The 18018-nt window shown below is 30.6% G+C and overlaps 1 protein-coding gene and 1 non-coding gene across 2 annotated transcripts; one reads left to right on the top strand and one right to left on the bottom strand.

The window, feature by feature from the left end:
* Positions 1-2958: 2958 nt before the first annotated feature.
* On the bottom strand, positions 2959-12376 carry LOC129910729 (uncharacterized). Its single transcript, XM_055988219.1, has 3 exons — positions 11730-12376; positions 3899-4079; positions 2959-3830 (listed from the first exon to the last, which is right to left on the bottom strand). Exons 1-3 carry the CDS (start codon positions 11912-11914, stop codon positions 3030-3032), a joined length of 1167 nt encoding a protein of 388 aa, XP_055844194.1. The 5' UTR covers positions 11915-12376; the 3' UTR covers positions 2959-3029.
* Positions 12377-17628: 5252 nt separating this feature from the next.
* Trnam-cau (transfer RNA methionine (anticodon CAU)) lies at positions 17629-17701 on the top strand. Its single transcript has one exon. It is a non-coding gene; the product is annotated as a tRNA-Met (tRNA).
* The last annotated feature ends 317 nt before the right edge of the window (positions 17702-18018 follow it).

Below are 18018 nucleotides of genomic sequence, written 5' to 3'. Positions count from 1 at the left end.
TTAAACATTTTTTAAAGTGATTTTCTCCAAACGTAAATTTTTCAACTCCAATTGAATTGTATGCGAAGGATATCGACTCACAGAGCACAAAAATGTATTTTCTATAAGTTTTGGACTTGTAGTTTTGTTTTTAGAGAATTTTGAATTTTGCAAGTTTGATGGTGTTTAGACGCTTGGTTAAGGAGTTATGACGGTTTAAAAATTTTTAAAAGTCATTTTCTCCAAACGTGAATTTTTCAACTCCATTTGAATTGTATGCGAAGGATATCGACTCACAGAGCACAAAAATGTATTCTTCTGGTTGCTGAATTATTATTTGCAATTGAAATATTTTTTTTTTTATATTCCGAACAGATATTTTCGGATCAAGGTCTCGAAACAAGATTTCGTTTACAGTAAATATGCCTAGTTGTTGTTGTTTTTTTTTTTTTTCAATAAGTAGGTAGTTTCCTTAAAACAAATGTGTTACACTTAAATTAAAGAAAAACTAAGTTTGATTTTCAAAAATCAATTGTTTAAAATCCGATCGTGGAATTTGTTTTTTTAAATTAAAATGGTTATTATCTTTAACAGGGTCGGACTGGCCTTATAACTGACTTGGCGATTGCCACCCGGGCTATCAGCTATCCCATAGTTGCAAAATAAAAATACATAAAGAACATGGTAAAAAACAAGTACAAATACGAATTTCAAACAAAGAAAAGGCTCCCGTTTAACAAATGCAGGCCCTTACAAAAACTCTTTGAAAGTTATATTTATAATTATATAAAAAGTTAAAATGTTTGGGGCCCCAGGGGTGTACAAATGGAAATACCCTTGTACCGGGGTAGTGCCCTGGGGCCCCCATGTACATATGCCAGGGCCCCACGCTAGATTGTATTTATGGAAGAAACAGGATGTAAGATATAAACAACGAAACAAACAGAAATACTTATGATATGCACTCAGTTCCCTTATTTTCACCAGAAAAAGGATACAAATTAAATGGTTTTTCGCGTACCATACTTGTCCTCGGGTCATGCTTGTACCTGGCATTATTGGACCTCTGTACAAATTAAATTGGTTTTTTAAATTCCAAATACAAACTTAAATTATTTTTATTCCAAAATCACAGGCGATCTTTTGTGAGCTGTTCCACACATAGGCCCCAAAATAAATAAAAGGGTATCCTTTTGGATGTCTGCAACATGTTTTTTTTTTCACCAATAATATTCATACGGAAAATGAGAGCGAATGTTTTCAGTTTAAAAAAAAAAACTCTGAATTTCTGAATGAATGCAAACAATCTGAGCTAAAATTCAGAACTTTGGAAATAAAACAATTTTTTAAAAGGAAAGAACGAGTCTCATAAACCCTTTTTTTTTCTTAAATTAATAGGCTATTGATTATGTAGTTTAGAAAGGAACTAAGACGTTCACGGGTTTTTATTGCAGGAATCGTTCAATGGGTTATAAAAGAAGATAAAACCGCGGAGTGCTATTAAATGAGAGGGTGGAAACTGAAGATAGGGGTGCAAAAGCCCCCATTTTGGTTTTTTCAATATACCTCGTAAACCAATCAAAATTTTGATATATTGTATATGCAACTTTTTGTAGAGAATTAAATTTCCTATTGGAATAATGTTTTTTAAAAATTGAAAAAAAAAATTTCCATACCAAAATAGTCGAAACAATCATAAAAAAAATATCCAAAAAATCGATTTTTTGAGTTTTTTTGCTTTTTTACTTGTACATTTTTTTTGGGTTGAGATAGACACAAACGTTGCTCCAAAGAAAAAAAGAAGATTAAATTTCCTTCAAAATGTTGTACTCACTAAATTTTTTCATTGAAAATTAACCGAAGTATGGCGATTTTAATCTAGCTTTTTTTTTCGCATTTTTAGTTTTACTCAAGTAAAACAGAAACATTTGAGGGGAAAGTACGATAACTTAAGCACCAAGAACTGATAATGAGATTCTGTAGAGGGGTTCAATACAATCATTGTTTACTATGGGAGGGTGGGTCAATGTCCCCCCGTTTTGGTGGGAGGGGCAATTTTCTAAAAAAAATACTTTAAATAAAAAAAAATTATTAAAAAACAACGGCAACACTTACAGTTTTGATTGATACTTTTTTCAAAAGCTAGAATTATAAACTTAATATTAATTTTAAAATGAAGGTATTTTAATCAACTCAAAAAAAATGTACAAGTAAAAAAGCAAAAAACTCAAAAAATCGATTTTTTTGATATTTTTTTTATGATTGTTTCGACTATTTTGGTATGAAAATTTTTTTTTTTTTTCAATTTTTAAAAAACATTATTCCAATAGGAAATTTAATTCTCTACAAAAAGTTGTATATACAATATATCAAAATTTTGCTTGGTTTACGAGGTATATTGAAAAAACCAAAAAAGGGGGCCTTTGCACCCCTATCTTCAGTTTCCACCCTCTCATTCCCTCATTCCGATTCCTGCAATAAAAACCCGTGAACGTCTTAGTTCCTTATTACCCTGTTTTTTTCGACATAATCAATAGCCTATTATTTCATATCTATTTTCTTTTGCCCTTTGTGTTTTGGTTAGATTTTTCTATTTAACTGTCAATATATTAAAAAAAAAAACTGTATTTTTGATTCTATTTAAATCGATCATAGAACTGGATTGAAATTTCGATTCAGATTCAATCCGATCTTTAAATTGGACTTATAAACGGGCTACATTTAAGATTAGGTTCTCACAACTACCACTACTAAAATCGAAAAAATTGTTTTTTATTTTATTATTCCCGCTTTTCATGTTCCAAATGATAACCTATATAAATCATTGATCTTATTTTTATGAATTAATTACTGTCTTATATGAATAGTCCTTTATTTGGTATCGAAGATTATACATACATATTAATAGGATTTTAGAATTTCTTCTTTTTTATCCTGAAAAATCTCTAAAACTATTCCATTCCATTAAAACATTATTGCTTTCTGCGACTCTTATAAAAAATAATCCTTTATTCGACATACAAAATCTTAAAATTAGAAGCACTTTTGCATCACGAACTGCTCAAGCCATTTACATTTGCACTTAAATTCGGTTCATACGAATCTTCGAACGTAATCTCATGTAACGGTTCATTTAACATACTTTCAATTCTATTTTTGATATGTGTTTTAAGTGGATCTGCAATAGCTTCCAACTTGGGAACCATTTTCATAAGAAATAGAAAATCTGGTGATAGATTTACTGCATTGGTTTTAGATGTAGTTTTGGCAGGTGTTGGAGGTGTTGGTTTCGAAGTTGCAGCCGGATCTTGGGCAAGTGTCTCAACTCGTTTGATTTTGATTGGAAGCTCATTTATGACTTCTGTTTGTTCTGTTTGTTCCTTTTCTGTTGTTTGTAATTCTTCTTCATCTTCTATTTCCTCATCTGAATCAATCAGCAAAACTGTGTCCTTATTTGCAGTTGTTGCTGACCTAGCTTCAGCAGCACTTTGAATCTTCTCAATCAACTGTGGCAAAAGTTGCTCAATTTTCTCAGCTGTTTGAGCATCAGATTTGTCAGCTATAAGAGTGATTTTCTGATGTTTCTTTGTTTCGTCATTGTCATCCCCGTTTTCGAGAATCAAAAACATTTTACTTTTTTGTCCCGGCATTGCGTTGCCATCGCTGGGAGTGATAACAAAAAGCTTACGATTGCCACCGTTTATCATTTCGAGCGGAAGCTTTTTCAATGAATCATTGCTGCTGCGCTTCGACTTTGTTTCAGAATCTGATGTATAGTCACTGTGGACGGATGATGCTCTGCTGCTGGCTTCAGGTCCATTCCACCCACTTGTCGAACTATGTCTTGAGCGCTATTATACAACAACAATAAAAACAACTTTATTAAATGAGTCATTTACAAGAATTTGAATGTTTATACCTTTGTTCCTTTTGATGAATGATTTGAGTTAACACTGTCGGCCGACGGATGTCGGGTTACTTTGCCGTTAATCATGGTTACCTTTTCTTTGAAATGTTTCATACAAACACGCAGATTAACCAAACTATTATTGCGAATATGGTCTTCGCTGACTTGAAAGAAATCCACCCAGTCTTGGCATCTGTTTGAATAATAAAAAATGCGATATGTTATTTAGGTTGCTACAGAATAGAATAAATGAAGCAAAATTTTATATTAAACCAAAAAAGCTAAAAGGGGAAATATTGTCAAAAGCTATACTTAACTTAAATCGTAACAAAAAATATCTATTATAAAAAAAAGTCTTTCAAAAGGTAGCTTTTTAAATAAGTTTCTTCAAATCTATTTTAGTTTTTTTCCTCTATGCGTTTATTTGATAAAAAGAAAAAAAAAAAAAAAAAATTATGATGGTAAGTTAGTGCTTTACGAAATATAATAGAAAGCCATCTAATAGAAAACTCGGGGTGGTTGGTATGGGGGGCTTTGAAAAGCAGATTCCTATCCAACGACTGTCGAATAATAAGTTGCGCATTAATGATTTTTATTTAGAGGTAAGACATTAAAAACAACAATTCCCCGCGGGGAATTATTAAAACTTTGTTTTCCCCGGAGATAGAGAAATTTGATTGGATTCGCAAAATTTAAAAAGACAAAATTTTTTTAAACATTTGGCGAAATATGAAAAGCTTGAGGAGCTATGCTGAAGGAATGTCGATTAATTCTTAAATGTCGACTTAAAAGATGATATTGGTGTCGAATCTAAGGTAATAAATAAAACTTTCAAAATTCATGGGGTGTTCAAATTTGGGTTATCAGCAACTGGGTAGAATCGAGTTTATTCGATGCTGCCAATGGTCGATTGTTTCGTTGCTTTTTTCCAGATAATGCACAGGGTTTTTTTGGAATTAATGTTTAGTTTTCGATTTTCGATTCGATTTTTACTAAAAGTATTATTTTTTGAGAAAGGTCATTAGGCCAGTCACCTGTGACAAGAAATTGATATAAATAACAATATACCAAAAAATTAGTTTGGTGAAATTTTTGCGACCTAGGATGCTTTAAATCTTTTTACTTGCGATATAGGCACTATATATCAAGTTATGCATTCGTACAAAAAAAAAAAGTTGAGATAACATTTTTCTATGACATTACGATGGTAGACAATGCCAAAAAAGTGGGTCCCGGAAGTCCGTCTGTCTGTCAGTCTGTCTGTCTGTCTGTCTGTATAAGGAGCTACAGCCTAAACGGATAGACCGATTAATGTCAAACTTGGTATGTAGCGTTATTTGGCGACTTTCCAGAGGGGTTTTTGGAATTAATTTTTTTGGACCAAAAATAACGGTACTTGTCATATATCGATTTTAGTAAAATTGAAATATCTCGAAAACGGCTGCAACGATTTTGTTTAAAAAATTCAAATGTTAGTTTTAAGCTAAGGTCTATATTTCAATGAAAACAAAAATTTTTTGAAAATCATTATTAACGGTACCTGCCATAGAACCGTTTTTTTTCAAATCCGATTATCTCCGAAAGTGCTTCTTCGATTTCAACGAAACTTTTTGTGAAGAAGCATTTATATAATTTAAATATAAACCAAAAATAAAATTTCCAAAATAATTATTTTTGGATTTTTAAAACAATTTTGAAATTTTTTTTTTGAAAAATCAAATTTTCGAAAACGGGACATTGAATTTTTTTGAAATTTTGTTTTTAGATGTTGATTAGTAATTTCTACAAAATGGCATTACAATTTTATTTTAAAACTTTTTTTCCAAAAAATTATTTATAAAAAATTGTTTTTTTAAAAAACGGCTGTAACGATTTTGAAAATTTTTTCTAAAAATGCACGTTAATATATGAATCAAAACTGCATACAGTAGACTCTCGCTAAATTGAACATACGATAACTTGAACAATCCAATAACTTGAACATCCTATTTTCTTGAACTTTTTTATTGCTGACTCTATAAGTTGAATAATTAAAGTATTTGAAGCTCTGTAACTTGAACAAAAAATAAATGTATTTCAACAGAAGTTTGAATTTCTTCAATGTAGGTTACTACGTTCGTAATCATGTTTTGCGTCATTTACATTAATTTATAATAAATTGAATTCATACAAAAACCAAGACTTTTTTATATGTTCCAGTAACTTGAACAATCCAATAACTTGAACAGGCCTGGTTTTGTATGTGTTCAAGTTAGCGAGATTCCACTGTACTTGTTTTGGAGGGCAATTTAATTTCAGATTTTATTTTTTTTTTAAACGAATTTTTTTTTTTTTTTTTTTCCAAATTTCTATATAAAAAGTCTTAAAAATTTAAGCAACTTTAACTCCAAGAGCAAGTTCGTGCGACCCAGTCGTGCATTTTATTTTTTTTGGGCTCAAGCATCCCCCAAGCCTTCAAGATCATGTTATTATTTAGCTGATTTCATCATAATGTAGGTACATGATTAACTGAAACTTGTTCTTAAATCTTAGAGATTTAGAGGCATCACAGATGCTCGAGCCCCCTCTAAATTCTGAAACGGCTGTTTGTGTTTGTCTGAATAAGAGCCTTAGCTGAGGGTTGGGGTAATTTTTTTTTTTTCGGATTCCAATTCCGAATTCTTCATATCATTTTTTTTAGTATTTTGACGTCGAATTACATCACCGTTAAATTATGCAAAACATCTTGTGCAATCTCAAAACGCTGTATTTGATCGTCTTAAATATATTTATTTTTTTTTTTTAATAATGTTTTTCTCAAAGATATTGGGAATAGAAATTTTTGATATCTCAAAATCTAAGTGGTCAACAGGTTTCTTTAAGCAAATTCCAGTTTGCGTTTCTGATTTGGATCAAAAAAGCAACATTTTACGAAAAAAAACATAAATATTTCGTATTAACCCATTTCCGGCTAGCGTTGCGTTTTCGCAACGTCATGTTTGAAGACTTCTGGAACATAACTGATTATAAATTTAAATAGACTAAAATATAATTTGGAAAGATATTTAAATTATGTAATCGACCTGTTGTTGGATTTTTTTTGTAAAAAAATGTTTTCGTGCTTTTTTTGGGGCTATCAAAATTAGAGTTTTTGTAAATTTTGAGTTAAAATTTTTTGAACATTTGAAAAATATAGTCAAAATTATAATTTTTCTAAATAGTGTCAAGTACAGGTAAATAAAATTCAATATAAGTATAATATGGTAAATAAAATTGATTCAAAGTCCATGTAAACAAATTTTATTTTAAAAATTTTGATACCCCTTTCGGCGAGCGTTGCCAAAACGCAACGTGAATTTTCTGGAAAACCATAAGCTTTTTTTTCAGATTTCCTCTAATTAGACCAAAAACAGATAGTGTGTAAAATTTCAAGTTTCTAAGTCAACTGGAACTGGTTGCCGCCGGAAATGGGTTAGTAAACATCAAAAAGAATTTCATTCAAAATTTGTTTTTGAGAATTTCACGTTCTGAATATCACTTTTTGCGTATTCACTTGCCGAAAGTGAAATTAAGTGTTCTGCATTTTTTCACTCATTTAGATTTTCTGATCGAATTCAATTCACTATGTTACTGTTGTGAGTTTGGGGCCTTTTTCAATGAATCTGCAATTGAAAAAGCAGCAGTAATTTCACTTTAGAAACAAAATAAAAATGGAAGTTAAATCAGTTTTGACTGTTCGAAGCAATTTCGAAGTTTTCGAAATCAATCGAAATGAAGAATATTGATATTTCATTTCATGCGAAATTGAAAAGTGATTTGAATTCACTTTCGGTCAAATTGCGGAAAAAGTGTGAATATATCGAAAATAGTGATGAGTATAGCTCAAAAACTATAGGCGTGATAGGAATAAATCTGTAAACTGTTTTGGATTAAACACATGACAAAGTTTGAACGAAATAAAGTGTTTTTTTTTTTTTAGAATGATTCAACTACTTGCTGTTTGTGTAAAATGTTTGGGACACAGAAACTTTGAAAAAACACTAGGTAGATACTCTGAATGTGAAAGGAGGAGACAGTAGTACGAATCTGTCGAGAGCAGTAAAATGCAACTATACCACCGCAGTACAGCGCTTCATCCTCGATCAAAGATGTATAAAAAAAGAAAGAAAATATTTTCGCACTTTTACCTCTAAGAAATTTTTCAAAAATTTTCCAGCCCCCTCCAAAATTTTTTCTGGATACGCCACTGTTGTTCGGTGTTTTATATGCAATCTAACGTGGGGCCCTGGCATACGTGGGGGCCCCGGGGCACTACATCCTACAGCGCTGGGGCCAGAAACCTTTTCACTTCTTATACAATTATATATATATAACTTTCAAAAAGTTAGATTTAAGGGCTGCACCAATACAGGCTCCTTTTCTTTACACATGAAACTATTTAATATTTATATTTTTACTTGTTCTTTGTGTATTTTGATTTTGTAACTATGGGATAACTGATGAGGGTCCCAGAGGCAATAGCCACCTCGGTTATATGGCCAGTCCGAACCTGTAAGGTATCAACCTTCATATTTTTTTTTGACGTGATAACGTCTTATAAATCGATGAACCATGGCAGCCACCACAAAAAAGTGACGCCATTTTCTAACGTTACACTGCAAAAATTACAATTCAAAATTAAAAATAAACTTTTAGAGATACAAAAATCTTCTATAGCTTATTTGAAAGATAATAACCTAAAGCTTACTCCAAATGAAGCATTTTTAAAAATTTCATCATTTAATAGAGTAAACAGGGGTAAAACAGAAAGATGAAATTTGGGCTAAAATCTAAACGCAAAGTTGTAGAGAGTTGATTTTTTCTTTTTTTTTTTGCTATGGATAGATAAGACTAATTTAAGAATAACTGTATTTAAGAAAAATTCTATGTTGAAACTAAGCTATAACGTTTTGTTTGAACGTTGTACACTTGTTGGGGCTATGACAAAATGATGATTTTGGGTAGGGAAAATTTTTTTTGACAATTCTAAAGGTGCCAGGTAAAAGATGAGGGGAAAAAAAGGGGTTTAATACAGATTTTTTTCCAACACTCTGCGTTTCGAAATATGAATTTTTGAAAAACACCTTGTTTTTTAGGGGTAATTTTGGGTAGTTTTTGATCTTTAGCTTTTTTTGGAGCTTTCAAATAATCTCAAACTTATAGGACATGTAGGTTTTGGCTTTATTCATACATGTGCAAAAAATTCATATCGTTTAGTGAGTTTCGACTGAATAACGGAAGAAACAAGTTTTTTAAAAAAACACGTTTTTTTACCGTTTTTGACTGATTTTCATCGTTTTTTATTTTTATCTTTTTGTCTTGAATAGATACAGGAATCAAGTATAGCGAATAATGATAGACCATGACCACGACTAAATGTGTTTCAATCATTTTCGTAAACACAATTTTGAGATAACGGTAAAATAAAATTTTAGAATTCAACAGGTTATAACTTTTGACCAAGAGTAGATAGAAATTTTATTAAACTTTGCTTTTTTTGATGAAAATGATTGTTTTCAATAAATTATTTTTATACTTTTTGCGCATTGTAAAAATTAAAAAATGGTTTTATTCTTAAGAAGAAATATACTTGACTTTTAAATTGCATAATTTTTTTTGTAAGCTTTTAAAATAAAAAAATTAATATAATGAGAAAATAAAAAAGGTATTTTTTTTTAGCTTTTTCTTGTAAATTATGATTGTTTGAAATAAGTAAACGCTTCATTTGACTCATTTTAAACAAAAGCACACAACCTGTTTTCTGACGACGTTATCACGTTAAATCATCGTCCGTAGACCGGCTTTACAGACAACCTCTTTTTGTAAATTTTATCAAGCAAACCTGCCCCAACATTGATATAATTTGTATATAAGACGGACCTTATAATAACTTAACTTCCTATCTATCTTTTGTTTTTAACAAAATAAAATAATTAGGTTAATAGGTATGTATCAATGTAAATAACTCTTATAGGTAGTGAGCTTATTAAAAACAGCTTTATTTAAAAGCACAACATCGAAATCATTACCAAAGCCACACAGAACACAGATACCATAGCTCTTGATGCTTTAAAATTATAAAACCTATCTTTTACTTTTGTTGCAGATAATAAAAACTCACTAGGTAAACAAATTACCTAGATAGGTTATGTACGTTATGTATGTACCTACTTTAGAATATATGCAGATACATTCACAAGGTTATCGGGTGAATAAAACGTAAACAAAAACAAAGCATCAATTCCTACAAAAAAAAAAAAAAAGTCATTGAACCACTTATTTATTACCCATGCCATTGCCATTCTTACATAGAGGTAGATAAAAATGTATCTTTATACAAAATAACATGACGTCACTCATATGCTCAGAAAAATACATCTACCGCGCAAGATTGAAACGAAACATAAACAAAATAGGTATAATGTTAATTTGAATAGAATCCACACTGAGTCCATCTTTTGAATTAAGTTTCTCTTTCTTAAAAATTCAATATTATAAATTTAGAAAAAAAAACTAATTTGTTTACCTATTTAACACAGGATAATGCACTTAAATTCTATATTAATTTAGAACTTTAAATTCGTGTAGATAGGTACCTAACTAAAGTACAGACACCGCAACCAACCAAAAACCAAACAATAACCGAAGCGGAGAAAGAGAATAACTAAACTAACTTCCAATGATTGCACAAAGAAAAATATATTCATTCCTTTCCTCCACCAAAAGAAAAAAAAAAATAAACGAAAGACTAAACGTCGGAAAATGCATCTAAAAATACATTAAACAGAACAAAACAACAACAACAACAACAAAAAAAAAACACTCTTTTCCAATGCCCTTGCAAAGAAAGGTACCTAACCTAACCTAGGTTGTATCTTTTACATAAAAGGAAAACAAAACCATACAAACACACACTAATAAACAACATCAGATATTGCGACCGGCATTATTGTAAAAAAAAAAACATTGCATACACACCACATAGATACATCCATACACACAGCGACAGCATACTTTACCACTTTGAGTTTATTATAAAGAAACTCACTCACAACAATTTCAGGAGACTTATTTGGAACATAAATATAAAACATCCCTCGTCTCGTACATTTTTGGATTTTTGTTAATAAGGTTTTGTATATATGTTTGTTCTTTAGTTGTAGTGGTAGCAAAATCGCACGTGGATCGGTGGATGGTAAATGTATTGCCTACTAGCATTCAATTTTGAGAAACTAAACTCTTCCAGTCGTTCCCCTCATTTTTAACCCTCGAAATAGTTTCATTACAATTCACGACAAAAAAAAAAAAAAAAAAAAAATAAATGAACGTCGCATTAAATGGAATTTGTATTTTTCAAGAAATCTATCTGTCCGTTTGATATTAAGATCAAATAATGTCTAACTCAAGAAAAAATCTCAATTTTTTTTATGAAACCAATACTTTTCTTTTTGAGCAAACTATATTGCAAGTACAAACAAACTAACATTTTTTAGTTTACACCTCGATTTGAGTTGTTTTTTTTTTTTGTTCCTATCGCTGTGGATAGGGTTCAGTTACCCCGAGTGAAGTTTTATAAAGTAAAGTAGGGGAATTATCAAAAAGTTCAACAGCTGGTCAAAGTTGGAGTTAAAATCTAAACATAAACAAAAGCCAAATACACCACACATTTATACAGATTACACCATAGTCATAGAAAAGCTATATTTTATATTCTCAACAAAGTATTTTAAACTCTCCTCTCAAAAGCTACAAATACGAAAAATAGAAAAAAACAAAATACCTATGCTTTTTTTTTCAAAAACAAAAAAAAAAAGCTTTTACTCACCGCTGTGTATCATGTATAGGAAAGCGACAAAGCGTTGACGATCCATCTGTGCATCCAAACATGCAGCGTCGGTTGGTTTTTTTCGTGCTGCTACCATCGCAAACGGAGTCGGAGCTTTTTCCCATGCTGTTGGTATTGTTATCCATTTGTGGGTTGTCGCCACCACCACCATTGCTCTCACTCATTCTTGCTTTGAATTATTGTGAGATATTCAGAGTGAGAGAGATAAGTAAAGAGGATAGCTTTTTTTCTATAAGCTCAGCTTTTATTCTCCTTGCGTGTTTTTTTTTTTTTTTTCTCCTTAAGCTATTAATTTTGGTAGTTTGTAGCGTTATGGGCTACAAACTTTTTTTTTAAACTTTTAGCACAAATTCAGATAGAGTACAAAAATATATATAGGTATAAAGAAAAAAAGCTGAATAAAAAACTATAATTCTTCGATTAATTGAGCCCGTTTAAGATGTTTTGGAATAAATCACAATCGAATGAATTCAATAATGTTTATAAATAGTTTACACGTGTTTTGAATCAGTTAATATGAGTAAAATTGTTGTTTTGACAAGAACTGAATACAGAGCAAGCCGACACTTCCGAGGAAACAAACTAAATGAAAGCTATCCATTGTATGAGAGTCGTCTAAATAGGAGCAGCGAGAGAGAGCGACCCTAAATATTTTTTTCCTGGATGGGAAAAAAGTTCACTCAAAAAGCTGTGTTGTGCTTCACGATCTAAGCGTTTTTTGTTTTTTTTTTTTTTTTTTTTTATGCTTTGAAAAGAAAGTTCGATTTTTTTTTTCTTATTGGTTAAAGGGAAGGTGATTCAAAAGCTGTTTTTGAAGGAATATGTTTTTAAGTTATGATTTATTCATTCGTAGTTTTGATTTTTTTAAGAAGCGATCTTCTATAATTTGTTCAGGTTTTCATGGATAAATAAATGTTGAAGTTGATAAGTAGGCACTCCCTTTAGCAAGGTCCACATTAGTTTTTTTTTTTTTTTTAGCATTACTATCCAAATCCGCAGTTGGAGTTTACATGTATTACAAAAACAACACACAGCTGCCGATAAAAATAGAAGCTATATTCAATCCAACTGCGGAGAAAAAAATTAATACAAAATATTTGGAAATTCTACTGCGGAAAGCTTTAACAAAAAAACACAGCTAAATGCGGACGGAGCTTCATGGATTTGATCAAGGGGCACGGTAGTGCCCAGCCAAGTTATATAGCAACTTTGCCACTACACCCTTATTTACAGGAAACAACTCAGACCATTTTCGACCCCCCTCTAACTTATACACCAAAGTTGCCAGAAATTTCAAACTCGCTAAATTTATTGAACTTGTTAAAACCAAACTCCTCACAAAATTTCAGCCTTTTACGATGAGTAGTTTCTGAGATATAGGGCTTCAAAAATAGCAAAAACCGTAACTGACTGGCTGACTGACTCACTCACTCACTCACTGACAGATCATCAAAATTATGGAGAACTTCCCGTTAACGTAAAATCGAAAATTCGGGATTTTTAATTCAGGGGGCGTGGCATCCGCCTATTTCCGCTGAATTTTCATCAAATATTATAGAGCACTTCTGATTATCGTAGAATCTTGAAATTTGGTAGAATGGTAGAGATGGTAGTTTATACAAAGGAAAAAATTTAAAATTTGAGAATTTTAGCCAGGGGGCGCGCCCGGGCGTAGCAACCGCCCATTTTAACTGAATTTTCATCAAATATAGAGATTTTCAATTCTACAGCCATACCTTGCAAAAAGTAGTGAAATCACAACAAAAACATTACTGTTAAAAAAGGAGCCAAGTTCTCTCCTATGTTGAAATTATGCTGGCACAAAAAGTACTGAGATGTAAAAGTGTACCAAGTTCTGAAGTTTGGGTTCAAATTCGTATCAATAAAATTTTGATTGTTTACTTGGCAATTTTTGAAATAACTTTAAAAATCGGTAATTAAAAGAAAAAGAGAAGAGAACAATCAAAATTTTATTGATACGAATTTGAACCCAAACTTCAGAACTTGGTACACTTTTACATCTCAGTACTTTTTGTGCCAGCATAATTTCAACATAGGAGAACTTGGCTCCTTTTTTAACAGTAATGTTTTTGTTGTGATTTTATTTTAGAGGATCAATTTTTCGAGTTATTTTTAAATTTTGAAATTGAATAGTTTACTTGTCAACACGTGTTTACGATTAGCTGAGATTTTATATGAGATTAAAACAACACAAGGGTATCCGGATACCCTTAGATCGGTGCGTTCCATTCAAAATTGGTTTAAAAATAAGATTTATCTTCAAACTTAAGCTTTGAAAAGCTAGCGCATTTTTGAAGCAAGAACATTTTTATTTTAAGGTAGAGAATCGCCTCTTAATAACCTCCCTGGGCCCCTGTTCTGGTACTTTATCACTGGCGATGAACGTTTTTCAACGTCTCTAAAATCCATTTTCTTCCATAAGTAAACCAAAATTTCTTTCAAATTCAGAATTTATGAATTAATAAATTATGATCTGGAACAAATTTTTTTTATTTTGATGAGATTTAATGGATTTTAAAATCATTCAAATATTTGATCGCCAGTGATAAAAGTTACAGAACATAGGCACTGGTTACGGCCCTGTCCTGCCCTCAATCGATGTTTGTTTTTTCTACAATTTTTGAATTTATACTTTTTTCCAATGTCAAAATGACATTTACCTAACCCAGTGATTAAATCGAATTATTAAACGGATGGGCGTTCTTCGAACTTGGTATCTAGTTGGTTTTGGAAACTCTTTTGAAGGGATTTTCGAAACTAATTTGTTTGGTCCAAAAATGACTACACCTCTCATTATATTATATGTAATGTAGGGGAAGGTGGCCTAAAATGGCCCCCCTAAGGAAAATGTCCTATATCTCGAAAAACAGTAGCATTCAAACTTAAATGCTATATACTTTTCAAAGTTTAATATATTACTCTCACATTTTTTTCATTTGCGAGTTGAAAAAGTTCCAAAAAGTATTTAATTTTTTTAATTTTCAAGACGTCTACAAATTTCACTGATCAAATTTACCCGGGTAAAATGGCACACTGTCCAAACATACGTGATTTTAAATGCAAAATTGAGTCAAAGGTCTTCTTTTCCATTTTTTTGGAACAAGTGGTGCTTAATCCCAGCAGATCTTTCATCGAGTCATTCAAAACCCAGTTCATGTTGGTTGCTCGTCTCGTTTTTGTAGTTTTTGCAACTTTGAGTGTTTTGGATGCTTTTTTCCAGGTTTTTGACGGAATCAAGGGCTTTCCTCAGTCCAGGACTTCCTCTCTGTACATCTTTCATAAATAGCAACTATTTTCACTTAAAAAAATGAAAATGTGAAAAAATCATTTAAAATGACATGTGAAATAGGTATGCCATTTTACCCGAGCACTAAGTAGGCCATTTTGCCCATTTTGAGTTTTTTTCAATTTAATTTTTACACCAAAAAATTTAAAATCGTTTTAAACCAACTTATTTCATTAAATTAATAAGAAATACTTCATGCGTACACACATTAACTTCTTTTTCCAAAATACAATGTTTTTTATACTTTTTTTTTGCAAACAAAATTTCACAAAATTTTAACGAGTGTACTTTTTGATGTGGATAGAGACAGTTTGACCTGTCAAATTTCAAATAATGGCTTGAAGTTCCTGAAATTTCGTATATGTTGGTTTTGCCAGATAAACTAAAGAATCGCGTTCATAAAACTTTCTAATTATTTTCGATTCTACGATTTCTAGCAAGGGGGCCATTTTACCTTGGGGTGCCATTTTAGGCCACTTTCCCCTATGTTCAAATTTAGGAAGTTGAATTTTTCAAAAACACCTCCTACTTAGATCAAGTGTAAGTTTTTAGACAAGTTCAATCTTTTAATGAATTTTTTTTTTTTTTTTTTTTCAAAAATCATGTTTCTCATAGAACCGTTTTTTAAATTTCTGACTAGGTATCTCCTAAACGACTCGCTTAATTTTAATGATTTTGTATCCAAAAGCATTTATCTATATTTCCAATATAGGTAAATGCATAGCATATTGCCTCAATAAAAGTATAAACCAAGATACAAAATTTCAAATAATTATTTATTATATTATATTATAATAGATATATGAATAGGTACCTACCTAAAAAATTTTAAATAAAAAAAAAATCAAAGGACATTGGATCATATGCAAAAAGAATGAGCTTAAGCTCTTCTTGAGATAGATCTCAAGAAAATGTACTGAAAAGTAAGATATGAGCTTTAGCTCATTTTAATTGCATACGAGCCATTGTATCTTTTTTTTTTAATTTCGGTTTTAGAGGTTTACAGCCAAAATGGACACTCAATCCCACTATTTTTTCTTACGAACTTTGACCTCAGGGACTCGGAAATCACTTTGAAAAAAAAAAAATTACGATGAATACGAGATATGATTTTTCAAAGTTTTTTGTCGTTGTTTTTTCCAGCCTACTTAGTATCTGGAGTTACCCAGAAAAGTTGTTCTAGTGTTTGTTGCTTATTTACTCAGCTTTCAGTCACCTGCTTTTTTTTTCGATTAGTCGTTTATTACTCAAGATAGCTATAGCCCAAATACTAAGAAAGCTGGAAAAAAAACAACGACAAAAAACTTTGAAAAATCATATCTCGAAAAACTATCCATAAATATTTTTTTAGATTAGACTTTCGAGTTTTCTGGGCTCAAATCTATAAGAAAAGTATAACGGCACTTGGTGTCCACTAGTATTATTAAATTGCTACAAAACGGCCTACCAATTTTATTCATATTTATTATTTTTTTTTTTTTTTTTTTTTTCAAAAAATTATTTAGGTATGAAAAATTATATTTTTTACCTAACGATTTTGAAATTATTTTCTCCTAAAAAAGCATCTTTATAATAGGTAGGTACATATAACATAACAGATAATAAGATGGATTTTAAAAACATTTTTTTTTTTGTTCTGTAAATATTTTATTTTTTGTAAATGAGAACGAAAACATTTATTTAAAGCTTTTGATTTGTTTTAACTCATGAAATTGCATTCCTATTCCTAGGTACCTTCCTAAAAATACCTACCTACAACATATACGCATACAAAGATACATTATGTACCCATAGGTGTTTACATAAAACAAAAACAAATATTAAAACATTGTTTGGAGCTGAAAACTTTTAAAAAGTAGGTTTTTGAATATTATTTGTAGACCTATACCTACTTATATATATATTAATAATTTCTCTCTTTTATAATGAACTTCAAGGCTCTTCCTTGTCATACAAGTTTCAAATTTTAAAAGCTTATCGACTACAAATTGAATTTAACACGTAGAGATTATAGAGATTGAGGATGCATGTGTTTTGTGTATTTTTATGAATAGAAAAGGATCAAATAGGTTAACCTATGTATTATTCTTTGTGCTGCTTCAATGTTTAAATAATGGTAAAATAACTATTTTATAGGTTCTCAAAAATTTTGCTTAAAATTCTTGTTAAATTTATCCTTAAGTTCTTCTTAGCAAAACCTCAAACAATGATTACATAATATGCAGCTAAATTGCAAACAAAAATCATTGACCTGTTTACAAACCTATCAAAATCAGTCAACCAAAACAATAGGTAGGTACTTAGAAAGAGAAACCTTTTTATATCTTTACAAATCAATCAAAAGCAATCTTTATTTTTCAAAAGCTAACTTTAACCTAAATTATATATCTACGCAGTTGCATTTTGCTTTATAATACATAATAACTTTAAAGCGTTTCTTTGTTTTTGCATTTCCTTATACCTAGCTACCTACTTGTTTTATTTTTTAAGTTAATAAAAGATTTTTAAAGTTCTTATATTAAAGCTTTTTAGTGTTAATACAAAATGTGAATTAGAATTGTTCTAAACATAGCCTCGGTGGCGCAGTAGGCAGCGCGTAAGTCTCATAATCTTAAGGTCGTGAGTTCGAGCCTCACCCGGGGCATATCTTTTTTTATATTTGTTTGTTCATAAGTGACTGTTAGAAAATAAATACTGTTAACGTGCATCAGATGAGTATACAAAAAAGAATGTTCTGTATATTTGATGAACGTAATGTGTTTTAACGTAAAAGTATAAATCGTATTTTTCATTTTAAAGTAATAAAATTATATTTAAACTGTTTTCAAAGGCCAAAAGTTGGTAAGGTTATAAAGCAGAAAATGAAAAAAAGTTTTTTTTTGTTATAATTTTTGAACTAAGGGTGGGCTAACGAAAAAAAGATGATGTAGTTCGTTAGAATTAGCATGGTTAATTGAGAAA

The sequence above is a fragment of the Episyrphus balteatus genome, chromosome 2 (assembly GCF_945859705.1).
Source record: "Episyrphus balteatus chromosome 2, idEpiBalt1.1, whole genome shotgun sequence".
Taxonomy (NCBI): Eukaryota; Metazoa; Arthropoda; class Insecta; order Diptera; family Syrphidae; genus Episyrphus; species Episyrphus balteatus.
The sequence above is the reverse complement of the archived record's forward strand: the minus strand, read 5'-3'. Positions and strand labels throughout refer to the sequence as shown.

Bases quoted from the DNA above. Each gene is read 5' to 3' on its own strand.
- LOC129910729 (XM_055988219.1), bottom strand. From the start codon at position 11,914: ATGAGTGAGAGCAATGGTGGTGGTGGCGACAACCCACAAATGGATAAC. The intron at 4,080-11,729 runs GTGAGTAAAAGC...TTATTCAAACAG, and splicing joins CCTATACATGATACACAGCG to ATGCCAAGACTGGGTGGATT. The intron at 3,831-3,898 runs GTATAAACATTC...GTTGTATAATAG, and splicing joins ATTCATCAAAAGGAACAAAG to CGCTCAAGACATAGTTCGAC.